At 41.3% G+C, this 14951-nt stretch overlaps 2 protein-coding genes across 5 annotated transcripts in view; one reads left to right on the forward strand and one right to left on the reverse strand.

Annotated features, from left to right (window-relative positions):
- The first annotated feature begins 624 nt into the window (after nucleotides 1–624).
- Nucleotides 625–14951, forward strand: part of LOC137296644 (protein-serine O-palmitoleoyltransferase porcupine-like) — a 28061-nt gene continuing 13734 nt past the window's right edge. Inside the window, exons 1-6 of one of the 4 annotated variants that reach the window (XM_067828460.1) lie at nucleotides 625–820; nucleotides 3677–3774; nucleotides 12226–12511; nucleotides 13023–13236; nucleotides 14015–14055; nucleotides 14217–14404. In XM_067828460.1, coding sequence (XP_067684561.1) covers nucleotides 12238–12511; nucleotides 13023–13236; nucleotides 14015–14055; nucleotides 14217–14404 — 717 coding nt within the window. In that variant the 5' untranslated portion in view covers nucleotides 625–820; nucleotides 3677–3774; nucleotides 12226–12237. Of the gene's footprint in view, nucleotides 821–3423; nucleotides 3775–12225; nucleotides 12512–13022; nucleotides 13237–14014; nucleotides 14056–14216; nucleotides 14405–14951 lie in introns of those variants that run through there. The other 3 variants (XM_067828461.1, XM_067828462.1, XM_067828459.1) reach the window with 3 other exon arrangements.
- On the reverse strand, nucleotides 5347–7227 carry LOC137297369 (uncharacterized). Its single transcript, XM_067829377.1, has 2 exons — nucleotides 6699–7227; nucleotides 5347–5957 (listed from the first exon to the last, which is right to left on the reverse strand). Exons 1-2 carry the CDS (start codon nucleotides 7225–7227, stop codon nucleotides 5347–5349), a joined length of 1140 nt encoding a protein of 379 aa, XP_067685478.1.

The raw sequence follows: 14951 nt of genomic DNA on the forward strand, positions 1-14951 counted from the left end.
GACTTCGCTGGGTTTTTTCCACAACTATTTTCTTATTAATGTTCAGTTCATCAAATTTTCACATCAATGTTGAAACAAAAGCAATCAAGTATCTCTGAAAACTGTGACCAAAGAAATATTGACATTTCAAGTTTCAAGAAGCTTCTTCAATATCTGTGTCTGTCTGTCTGTCTGTCTGTCTCTCTGCGTATGTATGTATGTATGTATGTATATATGTTAAACGTAAAAAGACATTTCTCCTCAAATTTGCCCTTACTTTAGATTTTCAACAAAACCTCCTTGGATAACGTTTTTCCATGTTTGGATCGTCACAAAATACACTTTCGACGGTAAATATTCTGTCAAGCTTGGCAACATCACTCTGTCAACATCCATATCACTGATCAGACACAGGGACCGTTTCATTTTTAACCGATGGCGCTATAATTTCGTATTGGTGTTTATTACCCACACACAGTTAAAGCACTGACACCTAGCTTCTCATGTCAAGTAGCTGGAACCACTTGTCCTCTGTATATACACATACATTCGGACTGAAAACAGAGTAGTTAAAATCCGGCAACGGTCACCCCTATCATCTGAAAATGGACTCGTCCTTTACGACATGGCGGCTTACTTGAAGTAATCGGGCCGGACTGAGAATATGTCCGAATATGAACTCCGTAAACACGGGCAGATGCTAAGCACGGCCGATTGCAAGTGTAATGGCTCGTCAACCTATGAATATGTAATGTACAACCAGCTTCCAGAGTCGCCCCACTCTTTAACTGGTAACTGCCAGTAGACTATCTTGGAACGGGGATCTTGCGCTGAACAGTGAGTAAGTGATTGAAGTGTCGAATTTCAACACGTCATCGATACGAGTTTTGTTTTATTCGTTTGGTTGGCAGTGCATGTATGTAAGTGGTTATAAATATGATTGGATCAACACGTATTAAATCTTTTTGTATACACCATCGAGACTGTTCAATGAGTCCCCATGCGTGTGAATACCGTGGTGTAACGTGTTTTCGGGCTAATAACGCAGATTATATTTTCCGGGTAAGGGTGAATTACCTCCCTTACTTCCTATATTCTCTCAGCTCCTCCGAGTTCTCATTTGATAATAGGTGAGACAGAGACCATATGGTCTCTGGTTGAGGCAGGAGTATTAACTTAATATGTGTCAAATGTGTGTGCGATTAACTTTTGGGGCCAACTTTTGAATTAGATGTCAATTAACAGATCTTGAAAACAGAAACAATGCTTTTGTGGATCAAGCTTGTTTTTCAACAACTTTTAAAGAAAAGTTTTGTAAACAATCACTAGCCTGTCAGGAACATTCAAGGATTGTGGCATTGAAGAAAGGTGAGGTTTAATGTCATAAGAATATTTTGCTCACATGACCGTGTGCATGCATGTGTATGTGTGGCTGCATATACAAGCCCAAATTTAAAGGTCACGTGCAACCAAAAAATCAAGCATAATTAAAACACACTTATCACTTATTTATGACATATATTATACATTGCTGCTTGTAAAAAATCAATCGCGATTCAAAAGTGCAATATTTTGTACGTGGGCCTCCTTCCCTTGAAACAAAGCCCTCGGGAGACCAAACCCAGTCATAGCGGGTGGGAGTGCACACAAGTGTAACGACACCTTCCAATTGGCTGGTTCATTTGCTGATATGCTAAGGGCTCATTGTGTGTACAGAAGGATGATCTGTTTGATGGGCATTTTAGAAGTATGGCAAGTCAGAAGAAAGTAAGATTCTTTATGGCACTGTAACAATTTCTTTTATTGTACTTGATTTCTTGTACTTGTCGTTTCAGTATGGATTCATATACGGTTGTCAAACAAAATCATATACACTAGAAGAAGTGTTAAGAATAAAGAATGAATATATAGAGATGTTGGGTTTTGTAAATACATATTCTCTGAATTTGTGTTCGATCCAATCAGTGGCTGGAAACTGTCATTCGTCAAAGTACAAAGCAGGACTTAAAACTGACAAGAGTTTGCACCATTTCCATCAAATCCGTGGAAAATGTATGTAGTTTGTTTGTAACCCACAGACAAAAAACATGTCATGTGTACAAGTATCACACCTGCCTAATTACATATTGTGGCAGAGGCAGGACTCGGGTGCATGACTCATAAATCAGTGTAAGTACATACCGAAAGGTATCAGAATCTGCAAAGTTGTGTTTTACGTTGCATGTGACCTTTAAGCTTGTTAGTACTAGCTCACTGAGATACCATCCTGCATTTAGGCCCACCCAGGCACATTATACTGACTCTGAGGCAACCAGTCCTTGTTGTACCCATTGATGTTGAGTGCCAGGCAGGGCTCAGCAAGTACCATATTTTAACATCTTTTGGTACTATTAAACTTTCATCGAACCCACAACTTTATCTTGAACAAGATGCAAAACCCCTCTCATCTCCACCAACCCACAGCCTCTGTTTCAACATAACTGTCTTTTTTACATATCACCTTGCCTACATATTTAGCGTTTCACAGGATGATCAGCCCCATTTCACAATACCCCTGTTGCTATTTTCTCATGAAAGTGACTCTAACACTTACATCCATTTTATTCCCAATACCAAAACCCACACTTTAGCCTACATGTGATGACATCTTTGGTTATGTTGAAAAGGTGTTCAACTTCAGATCAGAAGGTCCATGGTTCGAACCCCAGCAAGGGACTCAGAAATGCTGTGGCTGTTACACTATAGATATCTTAGGTATGCCTCGAACTTTGGGTATGCATGTACTGATTGCTGTGTTGGGAAGTAGTCCGTTTGTGATGGATCACAAAACATGGATAAATGTTCGATTTTGGTTTTAATACCGTTAAGGTACAAACATGGCGGACGTGACTCCTGAACTAACTCTATCCAACATGCCATGCCACGTTTTCTCTACAAAATGGGAATTGTATATGAAGCGTACGCGGAGTACTTAAAACATTACATACCTCCCCCTTTAAGATTTTAATAGTTCTGTGAAATAAAAGAGGAGTGACTGCCTGTCATAGGTAATGATCAATGATCACTTAAACTTTTAAGACTTAGAGTCCACTGAAAATCACTTGAACTTTAGATAACTTTAGTGTCCATTGGAAATCACTTAGAACTGTAGAATTTAACGAAAACTGAAACTGTCCCATTCTTGGGTTAAACTTTAACACTGAAACACATTTAAAGTTCATATAATCATAACATCAGGTCTTCACATCGAGTCGATCAGTCTCTTTGGAGGTTTGGTCGTGCGACTCGAACGCCTCAGGTTACACGCCTCAGAGCGTGTACTAGCAGGGGTCACCGGCGTTGACACAGTTCTTGGTCGCGAGTTGGTCGGCCCAACTTCCGTTGTCGAAGTGTTCGATTTTGTCTCACCCACCAGAGACATGGTTGTCTCGCCTGCCTGAGACATGGTGGGTGTCTCAAGCTGTGTTGCGTCTTCGCTCGTGCTGTATCTCAGCTTGATGTGGTCGAAGTGTCTCCTGACTACTCGGCCATCGTTGAGGACTATGATTGCTGTCGAACTCGATGTTTCGCTGACTTTACCCGGAATCCATCTCTGACCCGATCCGAAGTTTGCGACGTAGACTGGGTCACCAGCTAAGATTGTTTTCTGTTTGGTGTGAGTATCTCGGTAATGTTTCTGAGTGGTTTGTGCCTTTAGCACTGTTTCAGAGTCGTCAGGGTGTAACAAGTCCAGACTGGTCCTCATTCTCCTGCTGAACATCAGCTCCGCTGGGGATTTCCCTGTGGTTGAGTGAGGTAAGGAACGATATCTGAACAGGAATCGTGAGACTTTGTATTCTACACTACCACCGTCCATTTTCTTTAGTCCTTCTTTTAGAGTTTGGACTGACCTCTCAGCGAGACCGTTTGAGCCTGGGTGGTATGGAGGAGTGAACACGTGTTTTATTCCGTTTTTCTGTGTGAAGTCACGGAATTCAGAACTTGTGAAGCAAGTCCCGTTGTCTGAGACTAGAGTTTTGGAGAGACCAAAGTTTGCGAAGGAAGACTGTAGTTTACCGATGGTTGCTTCGGAAGGAGAGTTGTTCATGACGTGTACATCCATCCATTTGGTATGTGGATCGACTATCACCAGGAACATTTTGTTCATGAGGGGTCCAGCAAAATCTATGTGTATCCTCTGCCACGGAGTACGGGGGTACTCCCAGGGGTGAATGTTCGCAGCAGGCGGGGCCTTTGCATTGATCTGACAGGGCTCACAGCTTCTTACTTTCAGCTCAATGTCTTCATCTAGTCTTGGCCACCACAGATAGTTGCGCGAGAGCATTTTCATCTTTACAATACCTGGGTGTCCCTCATGAAGTACATCAAGGATTCGACTCCGTCCTGGTTCAGGGACAATGACACGAGATCCCCACAGTATCACTCCACCATGAGTGCTGAGCTCATTTCGTCTGGCTGAGTAAGGTCGGAGTGATGCATCAGTGTGTGTTGACTCTGGCCAACCATGCTGTACGAGTCTGTGTCCTCGGGACAACACAGGATCACGACTTGTCCATTTCTCTATCTCCTTGGCTGTAACTGGTGTTGTCTCCAGGAAGTCCATGAGGTAGATAGTTTCAGGGAGCGACGGCACAGGAGGTATGTTCACATGTTGAGGCAAACGGCTGAGAGCGTCCGCGTGACCCAGGTCCTTACCCGGGGTGTACATGAAAGAGTAGTCATATGCTGAGAGGGTGATTGCCCATCTCTGTATTCTTGGCGATGACATGGCAGATATCCCTTTCTTTTCTCCGAAGAGGAATAGTAGAGGCTTGTGATCATTGGAGATCCAGAAGTGGGTGCCGTAGAGATATTGGTGGAACTTTTTCACACCAACAATGACTGAGAGTCCCTCCTTTTCTATTTGTGAGTAGCCCTTTTCCGCCTGGTTTAGGGTACGTGAAGCGAAGGCAGTCGGTCTCTGTGAACCGTCGGGCATCTTGTGTGAGAGTACGGTGCCGAGGCCGTAGGCAGATGCATCTGTGGCAAGCACCAGTTCTTTGTCACGGTCGAAGTGAACGAGAACTTCAGCAGACTGTAGAAGTTCTTTTGACTTCTGGAAGGCTTTCTGTTGCATGGCTTCCCATTGCCATTTAGCATCCTTCTTGAGCAGGGTGTGCAGTGGTGCTAACACTGTAGATAAGTTTGGCAGGAACCTACCGTAGTAGTTCAGCAATCCCAAATAGGATTTCAGTTCAGTCACGTTTTTCGGAGCTGGTGCATTGGCTACGGCTGATACCTTGTCTTGCATTGGGTGCAATCCGTCGGCACTGATACGGTGTCCTAAGTAGACAACCTCGGGTGTCTGAAAGACACACTTCTCACGTTTCACTCTAGCTCCAGCCTCTGAGAGCTTGCTGAGGACAGTGTGACATTCTGTAGATGCTGTTTGTCATTAGCGCCCGTGGTGATGATGTCATCTTGATAACTTCCGGTCATGTTGATGCCTTGAAGTAGGTTATCCATGCACCTTTGGAAGATCCCAGGAGCCGATTTTATACCAAAAGGTAATCGGTTGAATTGGAAGAGTCCTCTGTGTGTGTTTATTGTGGTATATTTCTTTGACTGTTCATCAATAGGTAGTTGGAGAAAGGCACTTGTGAGATCTATCTTAGTGAAACGCTGACCACCCGAAAGTCTAGCGTACAAATCCTCAATGCGAGGAATAGGATAGGGGTCTTGCTGACACACCCTGTTTATAGTCACTTTGTAATCTCCGCAGAGACGCACTGAGTTGTCCCCCTTGAGAACTGGTACAATGGGTGTGGCCCAATCAGAATGTTGTACCGGGGAAATGATACCTTGATCGATAAGTCGATCGAGCTCAGCGTCCACCTTTTCCTTCATAGCAAAAGGAAGTGGGCGTGGCTTGAAAAAGATAGGCTTAGCATCAGGATCAACGTAAATCTTGCCTACCATGTTTTGGATTTCACCTTGTTCTGCACGAAACACATCATCATGTTTGTCAAGAATGTCATTCAGGGAAACGTCACTTGAAACACAATTCAAATCTGAAAGATTGTTTATCTTGAACATTCGGATCCAATTTCGGCCATACAAACTGGGTTGTTTACCTTTAATGACTGTCAGCTGAGCTGATGTTTTTTGTTGTTTGCATGTAACTTCAATCTCAATGTATCCAAGTACGTCAAGTTTGTTTTCAGAATAACTGGTCAGAACAACTGGTCCGTGTTTAATGGGAGGAGCATTGTCAGGCCAAAGTGCTTTGTATGTCTGTTCACTCACGGAAATGCTTGCACCTGTGTCATAAAGCATGCTTGTTTCTTTGCCATTAAGACCTACAGTAATCATGAATGGTTCAGATTTGCTGTTCCCTTTTTGTAGAGAAAACAGTTCATAAGCAGTTTCATCATTTTCACTGTCATCATTTTCCTCTCCCTCAACAAAATTAACTCTGTGCTTTTTTCCTTTCCTTTTCCTGCATGCATTTTTGATATGGCCTTTAATGTGACAATATGAACATTCTGCATCAATAAACTTGCACTTGTCCGAGGTATGAGAGTCACTATCACATCGGTAACATGGCTTTTTGACTTTGTTTACTTTTCCGTTTGATGAAGAGAAACCAGAGTTACGCCCCTTGGATGAGAATTGTTTTTTGTTTTTACTCACGTAATTGACACTTCCGTGGTTTTCCGTTGTTTTCTTGTGAGACTGACCTTGAGGTTGTATATCCGATATCTTTTTCGCGGCCATTTCCATGCCTTGAGCGATTTCCAAAGCACGTTTGTAGTTCAAGTTCGTTTCAGAGAGTAATCGCCATTGTATGCGGTCATCCGCTACGCCACACACTAATCTGTCCCTCAGATTGTTTTCAAGTTCCTCTCCGTAATCACAGAATTCTGCGATCTGCCTAAGATCGGCTACATATCCTCCGATAGTCTGACCGGGCTGCCGGAAGCATGTGTTGAACTTGTAACGTTGCACTATGGCGGACGGTCGGGGGTGATGGTGATCCTGAACAGCCGAGGTGAGCACGTCGAACTGAACATCCTTCGGTTTATCAGGCGAAACTAGATTTCGCATAAGTCCGTAAGTTTTAGGACCCACAACACTGATGAGAAACGATCGTTTCTTTTCTTCTTCGGTTACATCGTTGGTAACAAAGTATGCGTCCAACCGCTCGATGTAACATGCCCAAGTTTCCTCACTAGGCTTGAATTCACCGAAAATATGGTGACCAGACATGCTGCTGAACATGTAGATTTAGTTTACCTCGTCGCCAATTTTGTGATGGATCACAAAACATGGATAAATGTTCGATTTTGGTTTTAATACCGTTAAGGTACAAACATGGCGGACGTGACTCCTGAACTAACTCTATCCAACATGCCATGCCACGTTTTCTCTACAAAATGGGAATTGTATATGAAGCGTACGCGGAGTACTTAAAACATTACACCGTTATTTACCACAGATCTGAAAATTAAATATAAAAGGAACTACACTCATATTTATAGTATTGTCGTCCACGTAAGGAATATTTCGTGCAGATATCTTGAGCATGAGCTGAACAATGCACTGAGCTAAATTAGAGGGTCATCTCATTTTTCTGCATGGTTCTAACTAAACTGAACAAAACAGAAGATTTTCACATCACAAAGTAATTCAGCAATTCATGTCCTGTTTCAGCGATGTACTCACTTTGCATCTGTGATCAACCACTCTGATAGTAAATTCATTTTTAGCTTTACAAAGGTTATTTTTAGCTCCTGATGGTGGCACATTGTTTCATGAAATGATTTATTTTATGTGAAGTCTATACTTAGTTCCAGCATGTTTAAGAAATTGTTACACCAGTTTTTATAGTTTCTACAATTCTCATGACACACAACTCAACACAGAGCAAGGCTGAACAGATAAAGAGCACACTCCTAAAACACATCAATAATATATTTGCCATTTCAGTTTTAGTACTTTTAGTCAGAAAATAGATTTTGAAGCTGCTCTCATTTTGCATCAATGATATATTTTTATCCTGTTTCTGTTTATCTCCAATCTAACAGAGATACTATTACCTCGAAGAATCAATTGAACTGAAGCAAGTACTGGTAAACGAATGCAATGTGATTATCAGTTAATTAGAAACACCAGCTGAGACTGAGTTCCTGTTGAGGTAACAAGGTGTCAAATTTCAGTAATTTCAACTAGACATGAACATATTTCACTGCGCAGTGTACCAGATACTAGCGGTATTCAGCATCAATGAATCAAATATTCATCAGGTTTTTTCCCTTCAGCATATGAAGCTAGTGAAGAGAAAACATAGCCATTAATGATTTAGGGGTAACTCGACACCCAGATCTATGTCACACCTGCCAGAGGCTGCAGGATTTATTGTGAGACCCAGGAGTATTTGACGCCACCCTCACTTTGGTACACCTATAAGTGGGAACTCTCTAGCAGCCCAGGTAAAGTGGTCATGCCATCTTGAAACACCTGGTTTGTTTGATTTGAATAATGGATGGAATGTGATGTTTTGTGATGTGTGAAATATGTCCGAACATTCAAGATATTGTTTCCAAAAAGCTTTAAGTTTAACACCCAGCCTGTGATTATGTTGCTAGCCATATCGTAGGATTTGTTTCATATGTGTTTACAGACAGGAATATTCCTTACCTACATGTTTTTCCACAAAGATTAACTGATACTTGTGAGTTGTTGAGGCCGTCAGTCTTCTCTTAGTGATAAACAGCATGGGCAGCCCAGTTTTCTGACGTACAGTTAGTTGTGTGGAGTTGTGTTTGTTGTGCAGAAGATCTATCTTTGTGATTTTCCCTAATTATGTTAGTTAGTTTGTGACAACACACAAGTGCTCCTGGATTTAACTGAAGTAGTAAACATCACTGACAGCTGCAGTTTTCCCCAAGGTAACACACCATGGTATGACTGGAATCCCTGACCAAAATAGCTGTAATCTTAGCTTATACACCTACTCACTCACTCACAAGCTCACCTGCCTGCTCACCCACTCACTCCTTCATTCAGTCACCCACCCACCCTCTCACTCACCTGCTTGTTCACTCACTCACTCACTCATGCACCCACCCACCTGCTCACCAACTCACTCACAAGCTCACCTGCCTGCTCGCTCATTCACTCATGCACTCACTCACCCACCTACTCTCGTACTCACATGCCTGCTCGCCCACTCACTGGTTCACTCACACACTCACTCATGCACTCACCCGCCTGCTCGCTCACTCACACACTCACTCACTCATGCACTCACCCGCCTGCTCGCCCACTCACACTCTCACTCACATGCTTGCCCACCTGCTTGCCCACTTACTCACTCATTCACTCACTCACTCTCTCCCACTCTCCCACTCACCCGACCATCAAGTATGGCTTGTTTTTAGGCCACAGCTTGTTTGGAATTGGCCCTGTTCACCTAGCTGATAAGATGGTTCTAACGTGTGCCTTGGAATATCAAATTTTCTCAAATGTTTTGATAGCAAATTTTTTATAGATATTTTCGAACGCGATCATAGGCAGTATGTGTGAAATGAAAATTAGTGTGATATTATAGATAATTATTTCCAGCGTTTGTGTTTTTTCAGCAAAGAACACCATGAGTCAGAGTTGTTTTCTTTTGGTTTAGTTGCAATAGATAGGGGAACAGCCATTCTTGAAATTGTTAGCAGTTCTTCATTCATTTTTGTTACAGCAACAGAAGTAATTATGAAACCTTAAAGTTGGTTTACTACTGTAACTGTACTATGGCCATAGTATCTCAATATTACAGCAGCAATAGTGTGAACTACTGTGACAGTGTAATCCTGGGATAGGAAATAGAAGCAATAGTGTGAGCTACAGTCACAATATAATTGTGGAATAGGAAATAGAAGCAATAGTGTGAGCTACTGTGACAGTGTAATCCTGGAATAGGATACAGCAGTAATGGTGTGAGCTACTGTGACAGTATAATCCTGGAATAGGATACAGCAGCAATAGTGTGAGCTACAGTGACAAAATAATCCTGGGATAGAAAATAGAAGCAATAGTGTTAACTACTGTGACAGTGTAATCCTGGAATAGGATATAGAAGCAATAGTGTGAGCTACAGTGACAATGTAATCGTGGGATAGGATATAGAAGCAATAGTGTGAGCTACTGTGACAAAATAATCCTGGGATAGAAAATAGAAGCAATAGTGTTAACTACTGTGACAGTGTAATCCTGGAATAGGATATAGAAGCAATAGTGTGAGCTGCAGTGACAAAATAATCCTGGGATAGAAAATAGAAGCAATAGTGTTAACTACTGTGACAGTGTAATCCTGGAATAGGATATAGAAGCAATAGTGTGAGCTACTGTGACAGTGTAATCCTGGAATAGGATACAGCAGCAATAGTGTGAGCTACTTTGACAATGCAATCGTGGGATAGGAAATAGAAGCAATAGTGTTAACTACTGTGACAATGTAATCGTGGGATAGGAAACAGAAGCAATAGTGTGAGCTACTGTGACAATGTAATCATGGGATCGGAAATAGCAGCAATAGTGTGAGCTACTGTGACAATATAATCGTGGGATAGGATATAGCGGCAATAGTGTGAGCTACTGTGACAATATAATCATGGGGTAGGAAATAGAAGCAATAGTGTGAGCTACTGTGACAATATAATCGTGGGATAGAATATAGCAGCAATAGTGTTAACTACTGTGACAATATAATTGTGGGATAGGAAATAAAAGCAATAGTGTGAGCTACTGTGACAATGCAATCGTGGGGTAGGACATAGCTATAGTTACTGCTGACAGCTATGTGATAGTTGACCTTCCAGCACAGGCAACTTGAGCTGTAGATCCCCAGGGTTCATGGACTGAATACGTCACCATGTTATTCATCACAGTGCATGACCAGGTTTCACTTGGTGTATGGAATTTGGCTCATGATTAATGGACTGAAGGCATTCAGTTGTTTGTTGACTGAATTGTGAGCTGTGTGTATCGGTTAAGTGCTCCCCTCCTGTGCTGATGGGGAATTTTAGCAATTTTAATTACTCTTGAATTTAAAGAAAAAAGGACTTAAACTCACATATTTAGCAATATTTTGTGTAATTTTCCCAAGTTCTCTGCGAAGGGCAGTCCCTGATAAGGATATGATTTTAGATCTGGGATATGATTTTATATTTTACACTACCTGCACTAGGTGCAATAAAATTAATTGCTCAGCCTGCACCATGTTTTCACCAGTCCCTTTACTGACAGAAAGAGCAGATTACTGATGAGCAGACTGAGATGGATATATACTCATGGCTGACTTCATAGTCACCAGACCTAATGGACCTTCCAAAACTCATCGCTAGGGGGATTGATGCTGATGTTAATGAAGTGCGGATGGGTGTGGGGGGGAAATGGTCATTTTTTTTGTGGGGAGGTAGGTAGAGCATCAATTTTGTACATGTTTTATTTGTGGTCAGCAATTTTGTACATATAAGTAAATATTAAACCATTATGCTTAAAAATTATTGTGGGTTGTGGGTAATTTTCCAGATTGTATGTGCTTCTTCATGAAATCATTTTGTCTTCCTGACCCGTGATGGTTCCAGGGTAGAATAGGCCTTAAGCAACCCACGCTTGCCATAACTATGCTTGTCGTTAGAGGTGACTAACCCGATCGGGTGGTCAGACTCGCTGACTTGGTTGACAATTGTCATCGGTCCCAGTTGTGCAGATCAATGTTCATGTTGCTGATCACTGGACTGTCTGGTCCAGACTCTGATTATTTACAGACCGCTGCCATATAGCTGGAATATTGCTGAGTGTGGTGTAAAAAATAAACTCACTCACTCACTCTTGTCCTCCTGCAAGTTAACTGCACGAGTATAGTAGGGCATGTCACCTTCATGAGCAATATTTTACCTGCATTGGTGCAAGCTATGAAAATAATTTACCAGCACTAGCCGCATTTAGATGTGCTTGAGTAGCCTGGATACATCAAAATCAGTCCCTGAGATCATACCTTTATTTGCTTTGACAGTCACACAGTTTTTTTTGTTATGTTCTAATGATTGTAGCTGATGCTCAAATGAACCTTGTCCAGATGACCTGTTTTGGCATGTATATTGTGATACGTAATGTGTCTTCATGATGCCTGTGTTGAGATCATTGGTCACCTCTATAGATGGACACTGCAGGAGAAGTCTTTGTGAACCACACAATCTGTTCTTTTTTCAGCCAGACCTCAGGATGGAGATGGACTTTGACCCCGAGTTTTATGAAGATTATGACGAGGCAGATTTGATGCGGTACTTGGAAGATGAGGAATATGGGCCTGAACTGGCAGAACTTTTGGCCTCGTATAAACAAGAGATGGAATCTGATCCAGAATACACCCGTTTGCCTTTCACGGACCTGTACGAGAACTGCCTCCACCCAACCATAACCCAGGCCGTCCAGAACATGCTGACACTCCTCATCATGTGTTTGTCTTTCAGAATTGTGTGCCTTCTGGGTGCCAGGGGTAAGCAGACGAGGGAGATTTCAGAGCATTCTGTGGACCCAAGGTCATTTCTCTGTAACTGCTTGTCTATTTCAAGTGTGCTAATGTCTTGATAACTACCTCCAGAAACATGTTTCTGAAGTGTAACCCAAGATGCTACATTTAGTATTTGCTGTAATCTATCTCTCTTCCATCAGTTTACCAGTATGTGGTGAAAAGGAGTCTGTCAAATAGGGCTAGCTGTTTATAGAGATCTTTGAGATCAATAGGTATGCAAGTAACGATAAATAGGAGTTGCAGGGTGTAGAATCACAGGTTTCGTCACTTCAATTTGGTCATATGGACAAGAATCAGGACTGACATGTTGTGTGATTTGGGGAAAAGGATGAGTTTATGGAAAAGGTTGTTAGTTTCAGTGGCCAGTGTTATGTAATATGACTTACCCATATCTGGACCATACTGTCCAGGTTTATATGTTATGTACAATGTTGCTATACACTTGTTATTTTCCAGTTGGTTTGTATATCTCCAGGCTCTGGTGAACTTGGTGCTCCCCATTGGCTCCTGCATCTGTCCAGTGCCATGTTTGGTATCATTGTCCTGCACAACTTCTTTAACATCTCCCTCTTGTACCTCCTTGCTGGCTGCACAGTTGCTTACATCACTCTGGTAGTCACAAGTGTCTACTGGCGCCATCACTGTGGCACCACCGTCTCCATAGTGATTGTTGTATATATCATAGCATGGTACGTGGATTAATCTCTTAATGAAAACAATATCAATGAATGGATTTCAACTTGTTATTCTTTCGGTATGATATTTCAGTGTATTTGCTGGTACATGATTCACTTGTTTAATGCAGGCATCTGCATGTACATCTTTTCTGAAATGTCATTTTCATTGGTTGATAAAGTTGAATCCTACATATTGATCTTGATTTGACATCTTATTAAAGATACAGCTTGTGATCTCCACTTGCACAGAAGATTATTAATAAGATATGAAGTTACTTTATTGATTAGTATATAATGTTGCATATTGATTCCTAACTTGAAACCAATAGTTAGTCAAGAATCAGTCCACATGTGTGGAACTGGCAAACAAAGAAATATGTAATTACCAACTGTATTTTGATATTTACCATGTCATTGCAAAGGTATCCCTGTGGGAGTACAAAATAGAGGGTCATTACAAACTTTGATGTATTTTAATAGAAAAGCAGTGATTATGCCAGTAAACACATGGATGGTAATATTGCTATCTCAGCAACAATAACCCACCTTGGCAGACAGGGCTTGGCAGTGACAACAAATTGGTATAATCTCCACATACATTTACTAGTCGTATTGTAACTTGGGATGCACTGTGACTGCGTACACACCAAAGAGTATTCTAATCCCCACACGGGTACAATGTGACCGCGGCTGTGATATTGCTGGAATATTGCTAAGCATATTTAAAAGCTAAACTCTCAATCAATCACTCTGCAGGTACAATTATACGTTACACATATTTCCTTTGCAGTGAATTCCTGATAGACAGTACTACCTGGCATATGATACGAGGTTTGTATGTGTTTTTCATCAGAACTTGAAGCTAAAACAAATGTTAAGAAAAAGCTGTTTTTTTAGCAAGAAAGAATAAATGCATGTAGTTCAATTTTGTGATGAATTGATGCTTTGACCATTTGTTTAATGCATATTGTATTTCTACTTCATCATTCTAGGAGCTCAGATGATTCTGTCCATGAAGATAATATCAGTGTCGTTTGACATTGGGAGTGGTGCTGTTATGTCTCTTCCAACTATATTTGAATTCCTTGGCTACTCTCTGAATGTTGGAACGGTAGTGTTTGGACCCTGGGTCAGCTATCAGGATTATGTTACAACCTTGGAACAAAGTACACAAACAATAGTAAGTAGAGGTCTTCAGCATCAGTTGTCAGGCATGAACTTTTCAAAATCAGAATTCATATCTGTAATGTGTCACTTTGGGATTACAGTTTCTTGGTAAAGTACAGATTCAGATGCTGTTTTCGGTTGACTGACATCGGGGATTCAAATCCTCACCTTCAGAGTCAGGCACCTAATCGCAAGCACACAATGTCAGTCGCTCTACCATCATGACATTGGACTTTATTGCTGATGCGTCTTTGAAAATGTGTTTTGATTTCACATATTTCAACACAAGTTGATAAAAGTGTGTATGATTGTAGGTTTTCCAAGTAAATTTTAACTTTTATCAACTTGGGTTGATGTCTGATATCAGTACACATTTTGTTGAAATTTCATCTCTTTCACTGTGTAAGTAACTAAGGCTTAGAGTGTAATATATACAGGTTGACATCTTCAGTCTGGTGAGATTAATGATTATGTTTCATTGTGACATCATAAGAAGTGATGCCTCACAGCTAGCTAAAGAAGGACTCTGGTGCAAATTCAACAATTCTCCCATGATATTG

The sequence above is a fragment of the Haliotis asinina genome, chromosome 9 (genome assembly GCF_037392515.1).
Source record: "Haliotis asinina isolate JCU_RB_2024 chromosome 9, JCU_Hal_asi_v2, whole genome shotgun sequence".
In the NCBI taxonomy this organism is placed as follows: Eukaryota; Metazoa; Mollusca; class Gastropoda; order Lepetellida; family Haliotidae; genus Haliotis; species Haliotis asinina.